Raw genomic sequence first — 27,825 nt, 5'->3', positions numbered from 1 at the left:
CTCCATTGCCCCAGGTACAAATAAGTACCTGTATATAATATGTAAACCGCTTTGAATGTAGTTGGAAAACCCACAGAAAGGCAGTATATAAGTGCCATTCCCTTTCCCTAATGTGTCTAGACTTTCAGAAAGCTTTTGACAAAGTTCCTGGGAGTGAGTTAGGAATTGGTTATTGGATGGAAAGAGAGGGTAGGGTTAAATGGTCATTTCTCTCAATGGAGGAGGGTGAATAGTGGAGTGCCATAGGGATCAGTACTGGGGCTGGTGCTATTTAACACTGATAAATGATCTGGAAATCAGAACGACAAGTGAGGTGATTCAGTTTTCAAAAAACAGAAAACTCTTCAAGGTTGTTAAAACACGTGCGGACTGTGAAATATTGCAGGAAGGCCTTAGGAAATTGGAAGAATGGGCATCCAAATGGCAAACAAATTTTAATGTGGACGAATGCAAAGTGATGCGCATTGAATAATCTGAATCATATTTACCTGATGCTAGGTCAGCACCCAAGAGAAGATCTAGGTGTCATTGTAGATAATATTCTGAAATCTTCTGCTGAGTGTGTGGTGGTGGTTGCCAAAAAAGCAAACAGGATGCTAGGAATTATTAGGAAAGGGATGGTAAATGAGACCAAAAATATTATAGTGCCTCTGTATTGCTCCATGTTGTAATCTCATTCAGTTCTGGTTTCCGTATCTCAAAAAGATAGATATAGCGGAATTAGAAAAGGTTCAAAGAAGAGCGACCAAAATTATAAAGGGTATGGACCTCCTCTCATATCAGGAAAGTTTAAAGAGGTTAGTGCTCTTCAGCTTGGAAAAGGGATGGATAAGGGGAGATATGATTGTGGTGTAGAACAAGTAAAAGTGAATTTTTTTATTATTTTTTATATACTACTTCCAAAAGTACAAAGACCAGGGAACACTCAAGGAAGTTCTATGGAAATACTTTGAAAACAAATAGGAGGAAATATTTTTTCACTCAACGAATAGCTAAGCTCTGGAACTCTTTGCCGGAGGATGTAATAGCAGTTAACATATCTGGATTTTAAAAAGATTTGGACAAGTTCCTGGAGGAAATGTTCATAATGTGCTATTGAGACAGACATGGGAAAACTACTGCATGCTCTGAGATTGGTTACATTTGTTGCCACTATTTAGGTTTCTTCCAGATACTTGTGACCTGGCTTGGCCACTGTTGGAAAAAGGATACTGGGCTAGATGGACCATTGGTCTCACCCAGTATGGCTATTGTTATGGTTTTAACACCAGCACCTTGAAGGGAATCGACCTTGATGCATACTGTAAAACTCTTTGTCGGGGGAGGAAGCTTCCCTGGAGTTAGAGACTAGGATCGTACTTCGTGCAAGGACAGGGGTGGGGGGGGGGGGGGGGGAGGCTGAATGTTTACCATCACAGGTGGCATCTTGTAACCTCTGGTGGTGTGTGCTTCAAATAATCTGTCTCAGTTACGCCCTCCATTGGCAGCAAAAACCATTAAATTGCCCACCAAGAGCATAGTTACTGAACTCTCAGCACAAGCAGGTACTCGTAGAGGAAATCTTCACTCTTCTCCAGGCTAATATGTTTAATTAAACCCATGCCACCAGGGGAAGAAGGAAAGGGATTCTATTCAGAGTACTTCCTTGTGCCCCCAAAAAGGGAGGCTTCCATTCCATCATAGACCCAAGGGCCCTGAAGAAATTTTGTCAAAGAAACGTTCAGGATTTCCCTGGGTAAACATTTTAATACTTCCCAGTCACAGGAAGTATCTCCTGTTTTGCATGGGAAAACACCACTACCAGTACTGCATGCTGCCATTTGGCCTTGTGTCAGCTCCCAGGGTGTTCACCAGATGTCTAGTGCTGGTAGCAGTATATCTATGATGGCTAGGATTGTATGTGTTTCCCTATCTGGATGATTGTGTAGTCAAAAGCACATTGCAGGAAGGGGCAACAGGCAGAGGTGTTTGGAGTTACATGGGTTTGAAATAAACTACCCAAAGTTCCACCTACTCCTGGTCCAGTGATTTAGAGTACATAAGAGCCCTATTAGATACATTGCAGGCTTGGGCCTTTCTTCTCTTAAATTAACGTATGTATTAAATTCTTAAGCTTGTTATTACTGATAAATGGGCAAATGGAATGAATACTGCAGCGGGCAAAAAAGAAGGAGCAGATCTGTGAATGGAGCATCAGTTGATTATCAGTAAGGACTCCTAAGACCTTTATAGTGTGTTTAAATGCAATAGAAACACTCTCAATACAAGGAGGATAGAACCATGAGAATGAGGCCTTTCTGAAAAAAATAGTAGCTTCTGGTTTGGAAAGGTAACGTTTCAGCTCAGGTTCATGCAGCCAGTTGGCCAGAGTGTCTAGGAAGTAGTTCAGTGGACCCAAAGAATAGACTGTTGCATTAGTCGTTAACTGGAGCGGGATGTCCTCAGCACACATGAATATGGCAATGCCCAGTGATTGAAATAATGTGTCCAGGAGTGTCGGAAACAAAATGAAGCATGTAGAGTGAGGGGAACAGCAACAGAAGTGTCATCTAACTTGGAGTATTGTTTTCTGAGAAATGCAGAGAGCCAATCTAAGCTAGTCTCCCTAAGGTTAATCTCGTGTAATTGGGAGGGGGCAACAAAGAGCTATGCTTATTTCAAAGGAAATGGATTAGGATAATGTTCTAACCCTCTTCCAAGTGTGTGCAGATATAGTTTCATACCCACAGTCACTGTTTCTGTATTTCTAAAGTCCGAAACCTGCCTGTCTAGGGTGCAAGGCATTAGTTTTACTTAGAAAATTCATAAGCTGATAATGCATAATCTTATCTGCAACTTTATTTTATTTATTTAAAATATTTATAAACCGGTCTATCCAGTCAGCGTACAACACAAGAATGTACGTAGTCATTAGCATTGTGACCAGTGGCGTACCCCCCAAAACACCTCATTGGCAGTACCTCATCCTCTCTCTTTCTCTTCTCCGCTGGCAGCAACGCATCTGCCCCTTCCCCCCACACACACTCAGCATCTACCTGTCTCTCGCTCTCTTTCTCTCCAGAGAACAACCCCTTCAACGGCCTACCTCCAAGCTGGGTGGGCCTGAGGCAAGAATGGGTGTGAGTAGAGGCAGGGGGATGGATGGGAAGAGGGAAGAGATGGGCTGCAGGGTCAGAGGGAAAGGTTAAAAAAATGTATATATGTATGAGGATGGGAAGGGCCCACCCAGTTTAACTCGGGGCCCAGCTGAAATGGCAGGTCTGGCTACGCTCCTGATTGTGACAGTGCATATTTAAAAACAAACGCAGCAACTAACATTGTACAGTGAGCAGCCTCCTACATCACGACTGAGTAAGAGTGATTTCAACTGCTTCCTGAATTACACAATGGATGACACCACTTGCATTTCCACTGGCAAGGTATTCCAAATCGAGATGCTAGCAATTTCCCAGTCTCACCTAAAAGAAGAGATATCTAAGCACTTACCAATATAACACAAATTTCAAGAGGGCTGATGATAAAAGCTAAAAAGAAAGCAATGAGGGAGGAGCATCAGCTTTCAAGGCTTTAAAAATTAGAGTCAGAACCTTGAAACTGATCTGCCAGTACACTGGAAGCCAGTGCAAATCCCTCAAAGCCAGTGTAATATGGCTAAGGTTTGACAAACCAGACGAGAGCCTGGTGGCAGAATTTTGCACAATCTGCAGGGAATGGCTCATAAACTTTGAGAGGCCAAGGTACAGAGTTACAGTAATCTAACACTGTCAGTACCAAAGTCTACAAAACAGTCTGAAAATTAACTTCAGAGAGCAGCTTCTTTAAGCATTGCAATAATCTGTCTATATTAAGCTGTCTGAATAACCCTCTTTATATGATACTTAAAAGACAACTTAGAATCCAAAATCACACCAAGGTACTTAAACTCGGTAGTAATAAGAATTTCGACACCTGCAAAATTCAGTGCACCAGGCTACGACCCAGGATCCAAATGATTTGACAGAAATGGAATCTGAGTTTTTCTTAGATTCAGTCGCAATCTGTTGGCAGAACACCAAGCTCCTAGCTTTTGAAAGCACATCGTAAGAAAAGACAAAGTATTGGGAACAGACTGCTGCATCAGAAAAAAAAAACTGAATGTCTTCAGCGTAAAGCCAATAATAGACTCCCAAGCATGAGAGCTCATGGCAGACTGACATCAAATAGCTTGTACCCATCCATAAAAACTCTATTTAAAAAAACAAGCAAAATCAAAAACGATCAGACAAAAAAAGAACAAAACCACTACAACACAGTACCCTGAATATCCAAGGAGTACAGCGTGTTAAGCAGTATGTCACGATGAATTGTCAAAGCCAGCAGAAACATTCAAGAATATCATGATATTCCTCACCTCGATCAAATCCAGCATGTATTGAATCAATTCATAATAATAATGTGTCAGTAGAATGCTTAGCTCTAAAGTCATACTGAAATACATCAATTAACTCATTCTGCTCCAGAAAATCCTGCAATTGATCCAGCACCAGCTTCTCCAAAATTTTTGCCACAAATTTCAAGGACGAATTAGGACGATAATTTACTATCTGAGTAGGATCCAGAGCACTACCCATCAACAAGGGACGAACAGAAGCCTTTGTAGAGCCACAGGAACAGCTTCTTCCTTCAATGACTTATTCATGATAGCAGTCAGAGGGTCTAAAAGGTCATTTTACAGAGCTTTAGTAAGCACCAGGGAACGATCATCCACATGGCCTCCACAGTTTATGTAACACCCATGACACGCCTTCACATGAGATCAACCCAATGGACCCTAGTCCCCCAGTGGTACCAGGGTGTTCACTCTCTGCTCTGATGGACTATTTGATCCAATTTGACCCTGGGACTTCCAATTTCCCCAGCCTCAAAAAGTGCTGATGACAGATGCATCGTTACTGGGTTGGAGAGCTTGTGTAGATGAACTGCACACTCTGGGAACATAGTCCCTCAGGAAACGGGTCTTCAGATCAATCTTCTGGAGCTCCGGGCGATCTGGAATTCTATAAAGGCTTTCAGAGATTGGCTAACTAAATTGTGCTCATTCTAACAGACAGGTTGCAATGTATTACACCAACAAGCAGGGGGGCACTGGATCATACCCTCTGTGTCAGGAGGCTGTCCAGATGTGGCACTGGGCTCATCAACATGGCACGTTCCTTTGGGCCACTTACCTTATGGGCAAAAATAACAGACTGACTGACAGACAGCAGGGTCATGCAACAGCACGAGTGGTGTTTCAATATGGGTGTTGCCCGCCAGCTCTTCCGAGCGTGCGGCACACTGTCGGTGGATGTCTTTGCCACTCAGGTGAATCACAAAGTTCCTCAGTTCTGCTCCAGGCTTCAGGCCCACGGCAGACTAGTGTTAGATGCCTTTCTCCTGCATTGGGGGACTTGTCTACTGTATGTGTATCCTCCCATTCCTCTTGTGGGGAAGACTGCTGATACTCGAGCAAGATCACGGGATTATGATCTTAATCGCACCTTTCTGGCCTCGGTAGCTCTGGTTGTCTCTTCTTCTGGAATTATCCTCCAAAGAACCATGGAGATTGGAGTGTTTTCCGACCCTCATCATGCAGAATGGGGGATCTCTTCTATGTCCCAATTTTCAGTCTCTGGCCCTCACAGCCTGGATGTTGAGAGCCTAGAATTTGCTTCTCTCTGTCAGAGGTCTTGCTGGCTTCCAAGAAAGATTCCACTAAGCGGTGTTATTCTTTCAAATGGAGGAAGTTTGCTGTCTGGTGTGAGGGCAAGGCCCTAGATCCTGTTTACTGTCCTACACAGTCCCTGCTTGAATACCTTCTGCACCTTTCCGAGTCTGGTCTTAAGACTAATTCTGTAAGGGGTTAACCTCAGTGCAGGTGGTGGTTATCAACGTGTAGAGGCTAAGCCCATCTCTGGACAGCCTTTAGTTGTTTGCTTCATGAGGGGTTTGCTTTTGTCAAAACCCCCTGTCAAACCTCTGCCTGTGTCATGGGACCTCACCCAGCTGATGAGAGCTCCTTTTCAGCCACTGAATTCCTACCATCTGAAGTGCTTGACCTGAAAGGTTATTTTCTTCGTGACTGTTACTTCAGCTCGTAGGGTCACTGAGCTCCAAGCTCTAGTCGTGGATGCACCTTATACACCTTATACTCCTTTGCACCAATTGTGCTGTCTGCTCTGTTGCTGACAAGGGAAGAGACCAACTGAATCAAAGGTAAAACGTGTTGTTGGGCAGGGCTGGGGGATTCAGAGAATACAATGCCCTGGCACCTGACCCACTGACTGCATGCCACTTTTAAATGTGCATGGTACAGAGATACCCCAGGCTAGTCCTGGATATTAAAAATAATAATAAATATATAATATGGGACAAGGATGAAGTTGTACATAGCTTCATTCATTTCACTGGACTATTATTAGTAGGGTGTTTCTGCACCTTAATCCCATCCCAAATTTTATCAATTTCTTCTTTTTCAAGCTTCAGTTGACATATGCTTTCCTGATTAGTTTGGCTTAGTCTGCCTCAATAGAGCTCACCTGAGCTGAAACGGGGGAATTATTGCAGAGGATTAATTTTGGTTAACTTAGAGTGCTCCCTTTTAGAGCAGGGGTGGGCACCGGAGCTCTGGCACATGCTGTGAAAAATCAAGGGTAGCCACTGTGATCATCGGAGGTCCATCCAGACTGTATTTGAAGGTGAGGAACACAAAACAAGCATATTAGGACTCAGAATACAAGAAGAACAGCTAAAGTTGGGCCTGAATAGAAAATCATAAAGCTGTGATTGTACTGAAGCTAGAGCAGCACTCAGTTCCATTCCCTTTACTTTTGGTGCATGTTGTGATCTTCACCCCACCTGATGCAGACGCTGAACTACCAGAACAGATATCACTATTGCAGAAAGTCCATCAAGGGAATCCAAATTAGAAGAAAGAACACCCCATCCATGGCCAAGATATAGTAGCTCTTTTTTTTTTTTTTTTTTCAAACACATAAAGCCGATATTCAGTAGGTCATATCCAGATGAGCTCAAGAAGGGCAGCAGAATTTCAAGAATGTTACAAATAAGTTTCTGTTAAGAGATGAAGTGAAGAGGCTCTGCCTCCTTACCCGTCCGCCCGCCGGTTCCTCAGATGGCAGCAGGAAAGGGAGCACTGTCCGGTGGAGCTGCCCCAGGAGCATGGGAGTTATGGAGGCGTGAGGACGCTCTCGGAGGGTACCGAGACCAGAGCGCAGCAGCAGCGACAAGAGGAGAAGGGGCAACGCGGCGGAGGCCCCGGAGACAGGCTCCGAGGGGCTCAGAGCAAAGCAGTAGCGGCAGCCTGAGGCTGCTGCCCCCCCCCCCCCCCCCCGTGTCTACCTCCAACATAGACACAACTCCCAGGGTTGTGGAGTCTCTGTGCCCTGGGCAACGTGTCCGATCACCAGACCGTGAGTGAAGTGCCTATTATATTTCAAGATATTGAGACTTTACAACTGACAAGGCTTGAAAGGCCTGACAGTAAAAACCAAAGTAAAAACTGAATAATTGCTAGTGAACTGAAGACACCTTCAGCAGGACGGGTGTGCCTGAGAAGGAACCTTTTGCACTGCATTTGATCAACCGGAGAAGGCAGGCTTGTGATGAGAACAGATTGGGGCAACACGGTCTTAATAGTAACCACAGGAAATATATACCATAATGAATACCCTCAAACTACTCCTAATAATCTACTCCTTAACACTGATCCACGTAACACTAACCACCCCACTTGCAGAAAACATCATACCCATACTACACAATCATCATAGATTGATCAAATACAACACACCTCACCAAACTGACAACATCCTAAACAGAGGAAGAACACTTACATGCGAACAACCACAACAGAAGGGAAAGAAGGGCCCAAACAAACTCACCTCAACAAAGAAACGACAACTAACAAAAGTCCACTTAACACCAAACACAGAAGACCCATTCCAAACAATCCAAGTGGGCTACGTCAACGCCAGATCCGCTGTAAATAAAACAGCAATACTAACAGACTGGATCATGTCAGAAAACCTTAACGTACTCTTCCTCACTTAAACTTGGATCCATGACCAAAAGGACCCTATAATCCTAGACCTGTGCCCTCCAGGATACAAAATCACACACTGGACCAGAAAAGAAAAGAGAGGCAGAGGCATAGCACTAATCTATTGGTCCGACTTTACCACCGAAACCACTGCCGTCCATAACACCTCAACTTGAAATTGCCTCAATCAGAATCCACAACAAAACCCTACGCGATCATTTGAATTGTGTCTTGTTTTACAGACCTCCAGGTAAATTGGAACAAAGGCCAGACCAACTTCATGGACTTCATTTCAAACACATGTGTAACCAACTCCAATACACTAGTACTAGGAGACATCAACCTTCACTTAGAAGACCCGAACTCTATCAACGCACGAGAATGTAAGGAATTTCTCCGTTTATGCGATCTCAAATGGCCACAAATGCAAGCAACCCATGTCAAAGGTTACACACTTGATCTCATCTCACACAAACTCTCAACAGACCAGAACCTAACAATATGAAATACGAAATGGACAGAGGCACCCTGGACCGACCACTACAAACTAAACTTATCCCTACATTGGCAGAAGAAGGGTATACAACGAATACTAGAACACGCATCCTACAGAACAAGAGGTCAAGTAGACACAAAAACATTCTGGCAACTAATATACAATAACGAATGGGCAACACAAACAGACTCCATTTACTACCTCATAGAATGGGACAAAAGATGCAAAAGCATACTAGATGAAACTGCGCCCTTATGAACAAGAACCCCACGCAAGCATAACTTGAAACGATGAACTGAATAAAGTTAAAAACACAAACCAGGAAACTCGAACGAGCGTGAAATAAAACAAAAGATAAACATACACTCAACACATGGAAACAAATAAAAAAAAAATACAAATACACAATAAGACAGGCCAAAAGATCATACTATAAAACCAAAATAGGGTCAGATTACAAAGACATGAAGAAATTATACCAACTCGTGAACAAACTCCTAGACACCAACTTGGTCACTACTACACATACAGACATCCCATCTGGCGATAAACTTGCGAAGTTCTTCAATGAAAAAATTGTAAACCTACGCAACAAGCTACCTCAGAACAACACCGACATTGAAAACTTCCTTAATGAATTGGACCCAACCATTGGAGAATACCCGGCAGATCGGACCTGGTTAAACTTCACCCTCCTTACTGTCAAAACAGTTACCCAGGCGATTAGTAGGTTTTCCAACACTCACTGTAAACTAGATACCTGTCCCAGCTACCTAATGAAATCCGCCCCTGACCGCTTCATAACAGACTTCACATCCCACGTAAATTACATGCTTCAGCAAGGCCTCTTCCCTAAGGAAAATGGCAATATCCTACTCACCCCAATACCAAAAGATACCAAGAAAAAAAACCAAACGAAATCACTAACTACTGTCCAGTAGCATCTATCCCATTGGTGGTCAAACTGATGGAAAGCATGGTAACCAAACAACTTACAGATTACATAAACAAATTCTCAATATTACACGAATCACAGTCAGGCTTTTGCCCCCTCCACAGCACGGAAACAGTATTACTCACTCTTCTAGCCAAATTCAAGGAGGAAATAGCAATAGGCAAAAACATCCTTCTCCTCCAATTCGACATGTCTGGTGCATTCGACAGGGTAAATCATAATATATTAATAAGATTACTAGATAAGTTCGGGATTGGTGGAAACATACTTAACTGGATCAAGAGCTTCCTAAGCACAAGAACATACCAAGTAAAATCAAATTCAAACATATCACCATGGAAAGCAGACTGTGTAGTACCGCAAGGATCACCGCTATCACCGATCCTATTCAACTTAATGATGACCCCACTTGCCAAGTCCTTATCCAACCATGGCCTTTAACCCTTTCATATATGTAGACGATGTCACAATATACATTCATTACAAAACCAAACTGACAGAAATCACCAACGAAATCAAGCTTGGCCTGAATATCATGGATTCATGGGCAAATGCATTTCAACTCAATAAAGAAAAAACTCATTGTCTCATCCTCTCATCCCAACACAGTGCGGACATCCCCACAAGTATCATCACCCCAACACACCCTTCCTATCTCAGACAGCTTGAAAATCCTTGGTGTTACAATGGACCATAACTTAACACTAGAGAGCCAAGTGGCATCCACAACAAAGAAAATGTTCTACTCAGTGTGGAAACTCAAACTCGTGAAGCAGTTCTTCCCGAGGGAAACATTTCGCAACCTGATACAATCAATGGTACTAAGCTACTTAGATTACGGCAATGGAATTTATGCGGGATGTAAAGAACAAACCTTAAAGAAACTTCAGACCGCTCAAAACACGGCAGCTAGGCTTATATTAGGTAAAACACGATTTGAAAGCGCAAAACCCCTCCGCAAAAAAACTACAATGGCTCCGAATCAAAGAACGCATTGCCTTCAAAATCTGCACCCTGATTCACAAAATCATCTACGGAGAAGCCCCGAGTTACATGACAGACTTGATTGACTTACCAATTAAAAATACATCTGAATCAACATGATCTTATCTAAATCTGCACTCAAGCTGCAAAGGACTTAAATACAAAACAACTTACGCATCTAGTTCTTCCTACATAAGCACATAACTGTGGAACGCATTACCAAAAGCCTTGAAAACGACGTACGACCACCTAAACTTCCGGAAATCACTAAAAACCAACCTGTTTAAAAAGGTATACCCTACCGATCCAACTTAAATGCCTAATCTTCAACACATCCAAACTAAAGCACGTAATGGACATAACACAACTCTTCCATTTTCCGATTCCCTAATGTAGCTGTGCCACATGAACTTGAACTTACCATAACATCACCCTGCATTTGTTCACACCGGAGCCTGCAAAGTCCTCTCCGGTACTATGTAAGCCACATTGAGCCTACAAATAGGTGGGAAAATGTGGGATACAAATGTAACAAATAACTAACAGAGTAGTCCTCTACACGCACCCTAAGTTTCCTACCAAAGGTTGTGTCGGAGTTCCATCTGAACTAGTCGATTGTCTTGCCAACACTTTCCCTAACCTCATGCCCATCCTGGCGAGAGCACCTTGCACACCTTGGACTGCAAGCGAGCATTAGCCTACTGCATGTAGCGGACAAGGCCCCACAGATAGTCTGCCCAACTTTTTGTTTCTTTTGATCCCAACAGGATTGGGGTCACCAGCGGGAAACACACAATCTCTAATTCGCTGACAGATTGCATTTTTTTTTCACTTATGCTCAGGCAAGGCTGACACTGGAGGGTCATGTCAAGGCTCAAATGTCAGAGCCATGACTGCGTCAGTAGCCCACTTGCGATCAGCTTCCAGTGAAGAAACTTGCAAGGCGCTGATGTGGTCTTCACACATTCACATTTCATTACTGCCTCAAGCAGGATATCCAATGCTATAGTCGGTTTGGGCAGACAGTGTTGCAGCATCTGTTTAGGGCCTAGAGTCCAACTCCACCCCCTAGGCTTGTCCTCAGGGAAAGTGAAGATACTTACCTTTAGCAGGTATTCTGAGGACAGCAGGCCTTATATTGTCACAAACCCTCCCTCCTCCCTTAGGAGTTGTCTCCTATTTTTATTTTTCTTGCTGTAGTATTTAAGTGTGGGAACCATACCCTTGCAGCGGGCAGGAAAGTACCCATGCATGCGCGGTGGAGCATTTCTCATGCTCCACAAAGCTTGTTATAAAGCCTGGACTGTGCAACACAGAGAATACCTGCTACAGCGCTGCGTACACTTTGTAGCGCTCTAGAAATGTTAAATAGTAGTAGTAGTAGTACAGGATAAGTATCTTCGCTTTACTGACTAGAATATCCTAGAAGGTTTGACACAGGTGCAGAGAGCACTGCGCGAAGCATCCCTCTGCAATGCACCTGTGGAGGGGCATCATCGAAAGGGGCACCCAAGTTTCCTGAGGATGTCCTCGCAGGATGTCCCAGCGAAGGAGCGGGGAAACCTGTAAACAAGGTGGGCGTCCATCTTTCATTTCAATAATATGGTCGGGGATGCCCAAATCTTGACATTTAGGTCTTCCCTAGAGATGGTCGTCCCTAGACTTGGTTGTTTCTGATTTTTGGCAATAATGGAAACTAAGGACGCCCATCTCAGGAACGACCAATGCAAGCCCTTTGATCGTGGGAAGAGCCAGCATTCGTAGTGCACTGGTCCCCCTGACATGCTAGGACACCAACCAGGCACCCTAGGGGGCACTGCAGTGGACTTCAGAAAAAGCTCCCAGGTACATAGCTCCCTTACCTTGTGTGCTGAGCCCCCCCAAACCCCCCCTCCCCGAAACCCACTCACCACAACTGTACACCACTACCATAGCCCTTATGGGTGAAGGAGGGCACCTAGATGTGGGTACAGTGGGTTTCTGGTGGGTTTTGAGGGCTCACATTTACCACCACAAGTGTAACAGGTGGGGGGGGGGGGATGGGCCTGGGTCGCCTGCCCGAAGTGCACTGCACCCACTAAAACTGCTCCAGGGACCTGTATACTGCTGCGATGTACCTGAGTATGACATTTGAGGCTGGCATAGAGGCTGGCACAAAATATTTTTAAAGTTCTTTTTTGAGGGTGGGAGGGGGTTAGTGACCACTGGGGGAGTAAGGGGAGATCACCTTTTTGTGCCTTGGTCGTAAGAAAAACTGGACCAGATAAAGTCGTCCAAATGCTCTTCAGGGACGCCCTTTTTTTCCATTATGGGTCAAGGATGCCCATGTGTTAGGTACGCCCAAGTCCTGCCTTCGCTACACCTCCGATTCGCCCCCAGGAACTGTGGTTGTCCCTGCAACGGAAAGCAATTGGGGATGCCCAAAATCGGCTTTCGATTATGCTGATTTGGGCGACCCTGTGAGAAGGACGCCCATCTTCTGATTTGTGTTGAAAGATGGGCACCCTTCTCTTTCGAAAATAAGCCTGTTAGTCTGTGATCAGATTGAAGAAAGGAAGGAGGGCTATTAATCCTGCTTTCCACAGAAAACACTAGTTAAGGTAAGCATATTTTACTTTTTACACAGACAAGTAGGATGAAGAGCCTTATACCTGGGGGACTTCCAAGCTAAGGGTTTTCCTGAAGTGCCCTTCCATCCCACTTTGCAAGGCAACACACTATTTGGGCAATTGTGGGATGAGTTTAATCACTTGAATTTCAGAAAACTGTCTGTTTTGAGATAATTTCATGATGGGCTCAGTCTCTGAGCAGCAGTGGGATGCAAACACATGCACTGAATTGTCCCCTTATAAATTTCTTGACGATAACTCCAATATAAGGCTGTGTAGGTCCACTTCTCAGATCTGATGAGTATGTATGTGATTCTGCAGTGAGAGGCTCTCATGTAGAGTGATATGCTTCAGAGATGCAAACATAAATTTGTTCACAGGACGACTTGGTCTTTTTGGGTTGTAAGAGAGCTGTGTAGCTCTTACAAAATCTAATGTGTGCTGTTTAGGAAAGAAGGTTGATAGGATAATTTCCTGATTTAAATGAAAATTTGAAGTATATCCATTGACAAAAAGTTTGTATGTGTACTCAAGAAGAAACTTGTGTCATGGATACTGGACTTGATGGACCTTTGTTCTGTCCCAGTATTGCAATGCTTATGTTAAAATATCACTGTGTATCTGTGGCCTTAAAGAGAGAACTTTTTGCAATTGAATGTTGCCACAAACTGGAGAACAAGGAATGGTTTGAAACTGGTCTCCCTGCCCCCTGGTCATAGCAGGGAATTGAAGATGAACTTGTACCTAATTTTTTAAGCCTGAATTAAATAAATGAATTAAGTAGTCAAGTAAACAGGGTACTGCCCAAGAGAAGAAAGTAATGCCTCTGTATGTCAAATTGTGACCCTCTTCCACCTTGGAGTAGGAATCAGTAGTGGATTGTTTTCTCACAGCTAGGAGTACTCTGGTTACCAGGTTTAGAGCTTTCATAATATACTTTCAATATTTAGATTGCTAACAGTACTTAAATGACTAGTGCTGGTGACAACTTGAGCTAAATGAGCTGAAGAAGTAACAGAAACCAGAGCAGCCTGGGCCATGCTGGGCTGTGAAGTCCGTAGCTCTGCAGTCTTTCCTAATCACAAAGATTTGTGCAGGGAGGGGGTGTTACCATCCTAAACCTAAGTGCCCTGAATAAATATCTAGATTGAGAAAAGTTCAGGACATTCTCCCTAGGCACCTGCATTCCCTGCCTCCAGAAAGGAAACTTATGTTCTTCTGTAGGCTTAAAGGATGGTTGCATCTACACCTAATACTGGGACGTGTAATAAGGAAACACCACTACCAGTACTGCATTCAGTCTTGTGGCCTAATGTCAGTTTACATGATATTCAGAGTACCTTGCCGTAGTAGCAGTGTAGCGATGCGGATTGGGAGTATGTGTTTCCCAGGGCTTTTTTTTGAAGGGGTACTGAGTACCGGCACCTTTTCCATTGTCTGCTAAAATTAACCTATAGACCCCAAGTTTTAATGAAAGAGCTCAGGCTCTAAACACCAATTCTGCCTTGTCATAAATTCTGTGACTGGTTGCAGGGGGCCTGGCCATTGTGGGTGGGTCTCTCAGTGATCACCCTACCCCTGAAGGGTGGCCTAGCATTTGAGTACCGGCACCTTTTTTGCTAGAAAAAACACACTGGTGTTTCCCTATCAGTCAAGAACGCAACTCAGGAAGAAGCTCAAGGATTAGTGCCTACCACTATCCAGATGCTGGAATTAACTAGGATTAATTGTAAGCTATCCCAAATCTCAATTAAGCTTATCATCTGTATTGGAATTTACAGTAGCTCTGCTGGACCCTGACTTATGGGAAACGCTTATCTCCCTCAGCAAAGAATCACCATTTTGGTATCTGTAGTAGAAAAAAAGTTGAGAGTCATGGGGCATGTTGTGGATGATAGGCCATACAGCTTCAATAGTACATGTAATTCCGTTACAGTGTTTCAAAAGGAAACAACCTCGGTTAACCTTTTGCAACAAATAATTAAATACAATGGACTTGGGCCACCCAGACGCTCAGCGGCACTGTCACCAGACCCTATAAGATTTTCTGACCTGGTGGACAATTCAATCCAATTTGATGAAAGGTATCGTCTTCCAAATTACAAGTACTATTCTTGACAGATGTGCCCAAACTAGGCTTGGGAGTGCATGTAGGTAGGCTGTATGCTCAAGGATTATGGCCTCCCCAAGAGAAACTTCCCTAGAATAGATTTTCTGTGATCAGGTGGCCAACAAGATAATTTTAGTATAATCAATTTGTCATGGGCATAGTTTGGGGGGGGGGTGAGGGGGGCAGTGCCCCCCCCCCCCCCAAATGGCTTGCCACAGCCTGCATTGCTGATTGCCGATTCCGTCTAACCCCTCTCTTCCTCCCTCTCTCCCGGCTCTGCAGTCTTCAATCTTTCTGTGCTCCCGGCAGCGTTAGCGATGTATACATGCTGCCTTCGCACTGCTCTACAAGCCTTTTCTCTGCAGTGTCCCTTGGTCCCACCTATGTGAGAACAGGAAGTTGAAGAGAAGGCTTCCAGGGCAGACCGAAGGCAGCGTGTATCCATCGCTAACGCTGCCAGGAGCACAGAAAGATTGAAGACTGCTGTGTCAGAGGATGGGGAGGGGATAACGATCCCAGTCCTTGAAGTGTGCTTGTGTATGCCGGGGGGGGGGGGGGGGGGGACATAGCCCGGACTGGGAGAGGTGGGGCACAGCAGAGGAAAGGAGCAAGAGATAGATAGGACTGGGAGGGGTGGTGTCTTGTTAGCAGAGGGAAGGAGCAGAAAATGGATGGGACTGGGAGGGGTGGTGAGCAGAGGGAAGGAGCAGAAGATGGTTGGACTGGGAGAGGTGGGGCACAACAGAGGGAAGGAGCAGAAGATGGATGGGACTCGCTGGGAAGAGTGGTCTTGGAGGCAAGGGAAAAAGGAGAGACATGGATGGAGCTGGGACTGATAGGGTGATGAGATGCAGTGTAGGGTAGATGAGGGCAAAGGGGTTGGGTACAGATTATGGGAATGGGGGACTAATGAAGTGGGCGAAAGATGGGGGAGGAATTTAGGAGACTGGGGAATGGGAGTGCTGGAGAGGGAATGAGAGGGAGATGGTCAAAGCCAGTAGGTACATAGGTACTAAGGACTAAAGAGTGAGAGAAAAGTGTGTGTGTGTGGTGGGGGGGACGTAAAATGAAAGATCAGTGCCAGACAGGTGCAGAGAAGGACAGGAAGAAGACTAGAGAAGAGTGAAAAAATGGAAAAGTTAACCTGGAAAAGAATTTAGGAGAAGACTGATACATGGAAAATGGAGAGACTGGGACCAGACCAACTAGAAAAATAGAATGCTCAGACAACAAAGGTAGAAAAGAAAACATTCTTTTTATTTAATGCTTTTTAAGGACTAAGATGTGCCTGCTTTGTGAAATGTACATTTTTTTTCTATAGTTGTATTTTGCAGAGTACAGGAGAAAATACATTTCTTTTTCTCTCTTACCAGTATTTGCACTGCTTACAGAGTCTGGCTTTCTTGAAGAGATCTATATTTCAGTTTTAGTGGGCATGTTTTTTGTGGTTCCCTATTTTGTATCACATGAGTCTGTCCATGTTCTGCATATGTGACTGACGTGATGGTTTCTGCTAGCATGTAGTGTTTCTGTAGGAGTGTGTAACAGTCCAGCTTGTTATAGTTTTCCAGTAGCAGGTATATTGATGCTCTAGGGTCCAGTGTAAAATTTATAGCACTGTCTTTTCATAGGTGGGTTAAGACTGTTGTGTGTGAAGTTTTCTGTAAAGGTTCTGAGTGTTTTTTTGTAGGGTTTTGTGTTGTTTCATTAAGTGTCTGGCCTTATTGTTTTTGATATGCTGGCTTCATAGTCAGCATTTTAGTCTGGTGCGTGTGTGTTTTTGTTGTGTTTATTAATTGCCATAATGAATGTATGAGATGTATATATGCAAATGGATATACAAATGTGCCAAGCCACACCCTTTGCCCCCCCCCCCCCCCCCAAAATGAAACAGTCAAACTACGTCCATGCAATTTGTGATGCATTATATCAATGAAGAGAGAGGAACTGGATCCTGTCTCCTGTGTTGGGTAAACTGTCAATGTGGAACTGGGCTTTCGCTTTCAGGATGAGCCATATAGCTGTCATGGTAGGACAATGCCCTGGCTGACAAATGACTCCATGTACTTCAACCATGCTCATGGTGTGGTGCTCCTGAAATTGGGAAGGGGTAAGGAGCAGATGGGGTTATATCACCCCATCTCTTTTTTTAACCAGGATGTTAAGATCTTTGCATCTATCCTGGCAACCAGATGATGCACAAGCACCGATCAGCTTTGTACAGGGGTGGTATGGCAACTAATATTCTTAGATCATTGCAGCACCTACAGGGATGATCAAAATAGATGCAGGATGTAATTATAGTTATCCTTGATGCTGAGAAGGCGTTCAATAAAATTTTATAGAATTAACTTTTTTGGGTGCTACCTCAATTTGGGATAACTAGTATCTTTTTAGAATGTTCAAGGTATTTTACATGGAACCCATAGCATAGCTTTTAATAAGAAAGTTGATGCAGTCAATTCACTTGGCTGGAGGAGCATGGCAGGGATGTCCCTTATTACCTCTCCTATTTCTTTTTTTTGTTTGTTTTTAATACATTTTTATTAAATGTTTTGAAATATAAATCATTAATGTCTCAACAAAATTTTTAAAAACCATAGGTCAGAACATTGAACAAAGAAACCAACCCCTGGCCCTTTATAACCAAGCTTAATCGCCTGTTGACTCTTCAGACCACCAGCTACCTCTAACGTATAAACTCTCTACCCCCCCCCCCCCCCCCCCAAGTCAGTAAACATACTTTCTATGCTTTGAATTCTGTAAAGTCAGTATCGTTTGAAGCAGACACCACTGTTCTCTATCATCAGCATATTGGTCAAGATCTCCATTGCTTCCAAAGCCCCCAGTTGAGTTCACCATGCTAGCAATCCCACATTTGGAATGTGCTGCAAAACTCCTTCACAGCACTCTTTTCTCATGCCTTTCCCTGTTACCCACAATCCATCTCAACAAACACCTTCAGGTGTTTTTCCACCCTTATCTGCCCCCCCCCCCAACGTTTTCAAGGTTCAGAAAATCTTAACTTTAGTCCTGCTACGTTTATTGGATTGCATGTTGATGCAGCAGCAATTCCAGAGTATATATGTAGACTCCTGATGCAGGCCCCACAGCCGAAATATGGCCATGTTGACTCACTTGAAGATTTGAAATAAAAACTTGTTTTTTCTGTCGCCTCTACTGTGGTATTTTCCTGCTGTGTGTTTGTGGAGTGTGGTTCTGTGGTTTTCTTGAATGGTTTAACAAAAACACATTGGGCCTTTGGCATTGTTTTGCTTCTCTGTTTCCATTCTTTTTTGTCTGAAGGCAGCCTGTAGCTAAGGATTCCCAAATGAAAGGGCTGCTATCCTGCTTGTTCTTGGGGGAAACAAAGTTGCTTACTTGTGACAGATGATCTCTGAAGACAACAGCATGAGTCCTCTCTAGTTTTATAGGTGTATACCAAAGCGAGAGGGATGTGGCACATCTGCACACGCTCAGGTCACTTAACCCTCCATTTCCTCAGGTAGAAAATAAGTATCTGTATATAATATGTAAACCGCTTTGACTGTAACCACAGAAAGGCGGTATATCAAGTCCCATTCCCTTTCCCTTTTCAGAGCATATTTAGAAAACTGGTAGCTTTTAAGTTAAATGCTTCCACCAAGCTCTGTCCAGTGATGCCACCTATATCAATAATCCTGCTGTCCTATTACAGATAAGCTACCTTTCTTTATTATAATGCATCCTGATGTGATTATCCTCCAAAGTAGATTAACTGAATACTGCATTCCTTCTTGAACCCAGTTCCTGTCTCTGGTAATAGGACAGCAAGGTACTGTGCATGGTTATGGGAAATACAGTGTCATTTTCATATGTAAACACTAGTAAAAAAAAAGGCCCGTTTCTGACAAATGAAACGGGCGCTAGCAAGGATTTCCTCGGAGTGTGTATGTTTGAGAGAGTGTATGTGAGAGTGACTGTGTGAGAGAGAGAGTGAGTCTGGGTGCGAGTGTGTGTGAAAATGAGTGTGTGCAAGTGCGTATGTGAGACACAGTGTGAGAGAGAGAGTGTGTTTCACACACAAAGAGAGTGTGTGTGAGAGACACAGACTGTGAGACTGAGTGTATGAGATCAAGAGAGTGTGTGACTGTGTGACACATAGAGAGTGAGAGAGAGAAAGACATTGTGAGAGAGAGTGTGTGTGTGTGACAGAGATACCTCGCCCCCCCCCCCCCCCCCCCCTCTCTCTGGTGTCTGAGCGTTACTGTGCAGGACGCTGAGCTCTGGCTGTGCTTCAAGGAACTGACCAATCTTATTTAATAGAATGCACCTCCAACATTCTGAAGCCGAGAAACCTCGTGTGGTTGGTCACTTCTGCTTGTGACGAACCCGGAAGTACGTGATGTCAATTCAGGAGATGGATACAGAGAGCAGGAATGCCTCAGCCATGCAGTCAGCTTCAGAATGTTGGAGGTGCGTTTTATTATATAGGATACAAATTAAAATGTCAGATGCATACCTGTATAAATCAGTAGTTCTCATAGGAGATGCTTACTCTGCTCCAGTTGCTCCCCAGTTTGGTCATTGGCTTTATTTGCATAACATTTTTATTGTAAACTGCTTTGTTGTAACTTGTGAAATTTGGAATAGAAAGTTTTTTTTTTCATAAGTACATAGATACACACAAACACATTACTCAAAATACTGTTAATTCTGTTTTCTTGCTCCTCCACTCTAGATCTACATGCACTTGCGCTATTACAGCTGTCCCAATGAACAGCGCTATATTGTCCGTATCTTGTTCATTGTGCCCATCTATGCCTTTGACTCATGGCTTAGTCTTCTCTTCTTCACCAATGATCAGTACTACGTTTATTTTGACACAGTACGGGACTGTTATGAGGGTAAGTGTACTACATTCTTGAGATTGATTACAAGCAATAGTGTGTTAATACTGAAGGTAAATATTTATTCTTGGAGGACAATTAGGGTATGACATTCTCACATATGGATGACGTTATCCAGTGTAGCCTGGTGTCGAGAAACTCCCCAGTATTGCCTACTGTAAAGACTTTGGCAGTGTCCACTGTGCATGTTGCCTTCCTTCCTGCCCATTGTTGCGCAGGACCAGATCAGTCTTACTTTTTCCTTGGAGTTCATGCCATTTTGAAAATTTCCTCCCTTGGGGCTGTTTTTCTCTTGCCTCTTGCATGGGACTAGGTATTCCTTCTCCTTAGTCTCATAGTGTTTTTTTGACATTTTCTTATTTTTCTTCTGCTTCTTCGGCCCCCTTAGGCCTTGAGCACTCTGGTCAGGAAGCACCAATTTTTCACCATAGCATCTTTTGATTTCACTGCAGCTATTTTTTCTCATGTCCCAGAAAACTCCCAGTGGCTTCAAAAATGTGTTTTCGGGTGCAGCAGGACTGTCATGTCTAGGACCCAACCATAATTCTTCTTGTCATCTGTGTTTGCAATTATCAACAAAGAGCTTTGAATCAAACAGCAGTGTACAAATACTTTTGGTGCACACAGGTCTGGTCCATCGAATCGGCATTGGAGGTATCAATCTCTATGGCTCATAGAGCTGCATCGGTATCGAAGAGGTTTCCCCTGCTTCGACATCAAGCATTGACACACCCAAAGGAGACATAAAGATTTACTACTATTACTACTTAGCATTTCTAGAGCGCTAAGAAGCATCAACATCAATCCCCTTTAAAGCACAGTGTTGGGAGCAACAGGACATCAGCACTGCTGGTACCTGAGATGTCCACGCGAAGGCTCTGGAGGGGTCGCACCAGTCTCCTTTAGGCTTGGGACCAGGCCACTGATTTGACCCCACTACCTGTGAAGGATGTCTCTGTATTGACTCAGGCCCAGCTTTCACCAATGGCTGACCTTGAGGAGTGGATCCAGCCATGCTGTAGCAGGAGATGGGGCACTTCTCGCCCGACATGATGTAGAAGTGTTAATACTGGGGCCTCAGAGCATCAGAATTGGTAGAGGTTGAGATAGTGTTGTCATCTAGTCCTTTATGGGGGAGGAAGCTTCCTTAGTAGCACTCTCATTCCTCGGTGCTCCCACCCAGAGCTTGACCAGCAGCCCAGTAGACAGAGGCAAACACAGACTTGGGTTTCTACAGGACAGAGATGTCTTTCAGTCTGATTTGGCTGCACCAGGGAGTCTGATCAGGATTCAGGGGTTCTCTCAGAAGAGGAGTTCCTTGATGTCCCTTCAGATCCCTCTCCTCCCAGTGAAAGGAGAGCCATCAAAGCAAGCAGGTTTCAACTTGGCAGATGTTAAGATTGTTAGGTCACGTGGCCTCCACTGTGCACGTCACATCCACTGCATGTCGTCATTTGAGGCCAACCCTGTAGGTTCTAGCTTCTCAGTGGTTCCAGGCCACAGGGAACCTAGTTTATTTATTTTAAAAATGTATAGACCACTCTATTTCACATCCAAAAAACATTCATCATAAAATAATGTTTAACCTAAAATTAACATATTAACCACAAATACAAAAAATAACACATACAAGCAGCAGCCAAACAAAGTTTTTCATCACAGCAGTTAACTTAAAAATAAGTTCTGTCACTCCTTCTCTCCAGGAATCTCTGTCATGGTGGGATAATCTGAAGCAATTTGAGCATGGGACTTCATTCCAAATTCCTCCACCCCCACCAAGACATAGATGCATTCAATATGGGCTAGAGAGCTCAGGATCAGTGGTTCTCTCAGGAGGCTCAACATCATATCAGTCTCCTGGAACTGGAATGCCGTAAATGCTTTCAGAGATCAGCTAATGTACCAAACTATCCTCATTTAAACAGGTTCTATTATATTTTGTAAACATGCAGGGAGGCATGGGGGTCATATCTCCTGTGTCAGGAAGCAGTCAGGATGTGATGTTGGGCATCCAGCCGTGGCAAGGTGCTCAGAGCCACTTACTGGTAGGGAAGAGTGATCGTCTGGCAGACAGACTAAGCCAGATAATTTTACCACACAAGTAGACTCTTAGCATGGGTGTAGAGATCTTTTGAGAGTTTATCACCCCTGAATAGATCTCTTCGCCACTCAACTGAACAACAAAGGCTCTCAGTACTGCTCCAGACTGGGATTACAAGATAGATTAGTCTCGGATACTGTCCTCCAATGGGAATAAGGATCCCTGTATACATCTCTTCCTATATTTCTCATAATGAAAATTCTGATGAAAATGAAGTAAGACTGGTGAGCCATGATCCTCAGTTTCCTTATAGCAAATGTTCTTTAAGGCCAGCAAGACACACATTCTCACATAACTGCCCACTTCCCCTCTAGGGAGTTGTATTGTATCAGCTATTATATTAGACTGCCTTGTTCTTGCATGGTGATAGCATGCGGGAAGGTGCACCCATGCACGGTTGATACTGCCAAAGGCTTTACAGTAGTGAACGCTGGGGAGCGTCTCCACACCAGGCTCACTCAGATGTCACCAATATATGAGACTTTGTTCTGCTGTCCTTGAACAGGTGGGTAATTTTGCTTTCCTGTTGCAAGCTGTAGATTAAAGGAGGGTACAGAATAAAGATATTTTTGTTATGGTGCTTATAGAACTGATGACTTCTTAACTTTTAAGCTTATTTCTACATGGTATGTGTTTGCATAAGACATAAGGTGGTTCTCAGTCCTGTTGTGGTATGTCCCGCACTGAGTTCACTTTATGGCACTATAATATCACATTCCCTCTCCCCTAGCAAACTGTGACATCACCATTTTCCTTCTTCATCATGATATCCTACTACTGGCTGATGTCAGTGAGCAGTGCTTAATTCATTGTTGCTGCTTCCAGTGCAGTGGGAACTGCATAGGGTTGGTGGCTTTTGCTATGTTTTGGAGCCCCACCCCTGCATTCTTCAATAGCAATAAAGCTATATCAATACAGGACAAAGGGTAAGAACACAGGATAGCTTAAAAAGGAAAGGACATCAAACTGTGTAAAACTTGCAACATGTCACAGGATCTCTTAAAACAGTTATTTCAAATCCCGACCTTAAGTGAAACTTTTATTTGTCCAACCTTGCTATTTCACAAAGGGGTTCATTCTATGTCAATTCAACCAATGGTCCCCAGCTCACCATTTCAGAAATTGATAATATTCTACCACAATGGAGAGCAATGTATAAGATGGAAAACTGCAAAATTTCAGATGTCTGTCTTGAATGGTTCTCAAGATATCGACTTTTAATGGCAGAGTTATTAAGACCTAAAAGGTGCCCCAGCTTTCAGTCGGCCACAAACCATGCCGACCCCCCCCCCCCCTTGTTGGATAAAGTGTCCTACAGCTGAGAAATTTGCACCACTTATTCAAAGTTTTGTGTAGATTCAGAAACTGAAAAAGGGGATTTTATTCTGTTGCAGTACATAAAATGCCATTTTCAGAAAAAAACTGAGCCAGAGATATTGAAGAAGCTTTCATATTTTATAGTAGCACTGGTTAAAATGAACAATTTGATTAATTTTGTGTAGCTGGAAGCTATAGTTTTCCAGAAATGCCTTACTGAAAATTGTTATATAATTTGTGAGTTCACTTCGGAGGCAATTTTTATCATGTGGGACAGGTAGTACAAAAACAAGCTTTACATCATTTCAATGTGCACGAAAAATCCTTTCATTTGATGTCAATTTCAGTTTGCTTTTCTCAGGCTTTATATGTTAATCTTGTGAGCCAAAAGTCATCTCTTAGAACTATGTTCATCATGAGTAACTGTAAAATTCTAGTATTGGTTGCTTAAATTAAGTAAATTTGTTTTTGTACAGTGTTTATGTGAAGGTTTCTTTATTCAGTTTTCAAAAGAACCAGCAATTATGGATCAAGAAGCAGAATGCAGTGGCACAACTCTGCTTGGGTGGATATACATTCTCAGAAGAAACTTGTAATGAAGTTCCTGTAATTATACACTCTCTGCCAAAAGGGGTGCAGATAAAGGCTAAGTAAAAAATTGATATCATAAAAACCAAAGTCTGTAATCCATCGTGCCTTCTCCCTATACAGGGAAGGCAGTGTGGGTTGAATCTGCAAGGCCTCATTTTGATGACCCACTAGGCCCTTTTCACTGCTAAAATGAGCCAAAAATCATCAAAATGCTGTAGGGTGTTTATGCACAAGAGAATGCATAATGATGTAATTGAAGATAATGATACCAGTCCTGCAGGTAAGCCTACTGCAACCCCCACAACAGAACCAGCCTGCATTCACAACTGAACTGCAATGATTCTGTTGCATACTTTGCCAACAAAATTAAAAGTCTCCACCAGGGTTTACAGTCAATCCCACCCAGTCTCCAATCAATTAACCAGGGATGCACAAGTCATCCCTTCCTGACAGAGACAGATGGGACACTTTTAACCCAATAACAGAGAAGAGCCTTGACACAATCCTAAGAGACCTTCAACCAACTACCAGCTCCCTCGACCCCTGCCTATCAAAGAGTGTAGCAGGCAAGTATGAGCCTCTTCCTTGTCATCTATACCAGACCAGACTAATGGGTTATGTCCATCTACCAGCAGAAGGAGACAGAGAAAATAGTTCCAAGTAAACCGCCCCTTAAGGGTATCATGCAGCCTGGAATGTTCAGTATTTTATCTGTCTCCTAGCAGATGGTGGACGGATCGTGCAGCTGCTCTGGATTGCTGGCTGGTAGCTCCTGTCCCAGATGCTTCTGGTGACGATGGAGCCAGGGGTGTGCTGGTAGCCGTGTTGGGGCTAGTTTTAGGTGATACTCAGTGGTCCTGAGTTCCTCATCTGCCAGCTAGGGTGATATCCAGTGACCTTGGTTCCCTCCCCTCCCCTACCTCCCCTGGCTGTCTTTCTAGTGGCATGGATTAACTTGTCTCCCCTGTGGGGTTCTTCTCTTCTGTGGTGGTAGGTATATCTGAATTTCTGCCTCTGAGGTAAGCCTTTATTTATTCCTGTCACTAGTGAAGAAGGTTGTTTAAAAAAAAAAAAGGGGGGAACTTTTTCCCCCTCCTTTTCTGCCTCTGATGTAAACCATTTTTAATTCCTGTCACTAGTGAGGAAGGTTGTTTAAAAAAAAAAAGAAGAAGAAGAAACTTTGTTTTTCCTTCTTTCTCTTGCCTGTTACCTGATTTATTTTCCCGCCTTTGGCAATGTATTCTAGGGGGCCGCTTGCAAAGTTTCTTTGAATTTCGCTGGCCGGCATCTGATTCTGATCTTGGACCCTTCTGAGCTTGTACCAGTTGCTTTGATTTTTTTTGTGGGACATGGCTCGTGTCTGGATCACGAAATTCAGTTGTTTTTTTCCTCTTCACGGTCCTAGGTGGTGGCTGGTTCAGAGGGCGGCCCCGTTGCTGGAACTTGTACCTTTGCGATTCGGAGGTCCTAGTCTGCCATTTCCAAAGTGGGGGAAGTCTCTTGCTGGCTACGTTTGGCTGCAGTCTAAGTCTTTTTAGTCCAGGGCTATTTTTTCATTCCTGCCAGCCTTATGTGGCTGTTGGTCAGTTCTTTTTCAGACCGTCTGGTCTCTGCTGCTTCTGGCATCTTGCTTGAGACGCCCCTGCTATTTGATTCTTGTTTTGTAAGCAGTTTTTCCTCCCTTCCATAGGGAGATTCTGGTTCTCTCGGCCCCGTGGATCCCTCCTGTCTGCTCTGGTTTGTCTGCAGGGTACGTTCCCTCTGGTAGGGGTCCAAGTTGCCCTTGGTGTGCAACTGCTAGCTCAAATCCCTCTTCTGAGTACCCTCGGGAGCGCCATTCTTGCCAGTCTTTTGCTTGGACTTAGTTCAGTGTCTCTTTACAGGAATGTGCCTTTTTAGGACTAGTTTGCCACAGCTCTTCCTTGCTTCCCTTGCTTTCAGGCGGGAGTTTTAGCCTGGCACAGGTGGATTTGGCCTTTTCTAGTTTCAGGCGCCTCTCTCCTGGCACATTTGGCTCGCCTTCCTTTTTCTGTAAGGGACGCGGTTCTTTCCTGCTTAGCAGATCTATTGCTGTGCATCTGGATTATCGCCTCTTAGCTGTGCGCTTTTCTCTACTTTTTTGCAGGGAAGTGGATTTGTTCTAGGTCTGGAGTTTGACTCTCCTTTAGCTGGTTTTTCCTTGGTTTGGTGTTAGTGGCCAGCTTCCTCTTTGTTCCTGGCCTGGCAAGAGTTGTTTCTTCCTCACTGCCTTATGGCTGCATTTTGCTCCCTATGGTCTGAGGATTCCAGCTCCATGATGCTTACCTCCCTCTTGGCGGGAGTTCTTTCTCTACGTTGACTGCTGCTCCATATCGGTTGCCTAGGAGGGCGGTCATTGTGGCTCAGAGACCACTTGAGGGCCGAGAGTGTCTCTTGGGGCATGGGGCTTTCTCTTCTTGTAGTTTTAGTCCCTCTGGGTCAGGGGAGTGCAGCGCCAAGTCTGCATTTCCACAAGTTGTGCTCCTTTCCTGTTGGTCACCTTCTTCTCTGGCTGTTCCCCGGGACCCCCATCTATGCATTTTGCTTCTATCATTGCATGTTGAGCGCGGCTTCATTAATCCATGTTGGGCACGGCTCCATCGCTGCATTCTGGGCACAGTTCCACAGTTCCAGGTTGGCTTTAGCTCCATCGCTGTATATTGAGGACAGCTCTATCATGGCATGTTGAGTGAAGTTCCTTCGCTGCTTATTCTGCAACCTTTCATCTCTGCATGTTGAACACAGCTCCATTCTCACATGTTGAGTGTAGTTCTTTCTCTGCAGGTCTCAGCGTGAGCCACAGCTCTGTGTCTGCCTGTGGAACGCAGCTCCTTGTCTGTGTGTGGCATGCAACTCTCTCTTTGCGTATGGAACGCAGCTCCCTGTCAGCGTGCAGAGCGCAGCTCCACCACCTGTTGAGTGTAGCTCCATCTCTGTATGTTTAGCACAACTCTTCTCTGCAAATTGGGTGAAGTGGAGCACTGCTCTGTGACTGCAGGTGCTACACAGCTTCATTTTTGCGTAGGAAGCATAGCTCCTTGTCGGCATGTGGAGCACTGCTCCTTGCTGGCGTCTGGAGCGCAGTTCCTTGCTGGTGTCAGGAGCGCAGCTTCTTGTTTGCTTGTGGAAAGCAGCTCCTTGTCTGCGTTTTATACACAGTTCCATCGCTACCGCAGCTTCTGTTCTGCAGGTACCTCTGACATCCAGCTCTTTCAGTGGGGCACTGCTCATCCTTTGTCTGTTACTCTGCTTGTTCAGTGCATTTCTATCTTTGCCAGAGGTGTGCAACTCTTTCTCTGCCTGTGGTGTGTGGCTCAGCTTGTGTGCTTTGAGTGCAAATCTGTCGAATCCTACTCTGCCTGATGAGCGCAGCTTCTTTTCTGTCCTTTGAGCACAGTTCAGTCTCAGACTGTGGAGCATATTTTCACCTTTGCCTGTTGGGCACTTTTTCACCTTGTCGGTCAACCCCAGCTTTTTTCTGCGGGTTGGATACAGTAACTTCTCAGCAGCTGTGGCATACAGCAGTTTAGACTGGTAGTCAAGATCTGAAGTTCTGATCAATCTGGATGAGGCATCTTGGAAGGCTCTGGGCTGTCCTGTGCATAGAGCTGATGGTTTTTTTTTACTTATTTGGGGATTCAGCTATGTGTGGATCCTCTTCAACTATCACTTTTT

The 27,825-nt window shown here is 44.1% G+C and overlaps 1 protein-coding gene across 1 annotated transcript in view; it reads left to right on the top strand.

Annotated features, from left to right (window-relative positions):
• TMEM184B (transmembrane protein 184B) overlaps positions 1-27,825 on the top strand; it is a 192,406-nt gene that overhangs the window by 40,336 nt on the left and 124,245 nt on the right. Inside the window, exon 3 of the mRNA XM_030208321.1 lies at positions 19,955-20,120. Within this exon, the coding sequence (XP_030064181.1) occupies positions 19,955-20,120 (166 nt within the window). The remainder of the gene's footprint in view (positions 1-19,954; positions 20,121-27,825) is intronic.

Source organism: Microcaecilia unicolor, chromosome 1, assembly GCF_901765095.1.
Source record: "Microcaecilia unicolor chromosome 1, aMicUni1.1, whole genome shotgun sequence".
In the NCBI taxonomy this organism is placed as follows: Eukaryota; Metazoa; Chordata; class Amphibia; order Gymnophiona; family Siphonopidae; genus Microcaecilia; species Microcaecilia unicolor.
Note: the sequence above shows the minus strand (reverse complement) of the source record. Positions and strands in the feature narration are given on the sequence as shown.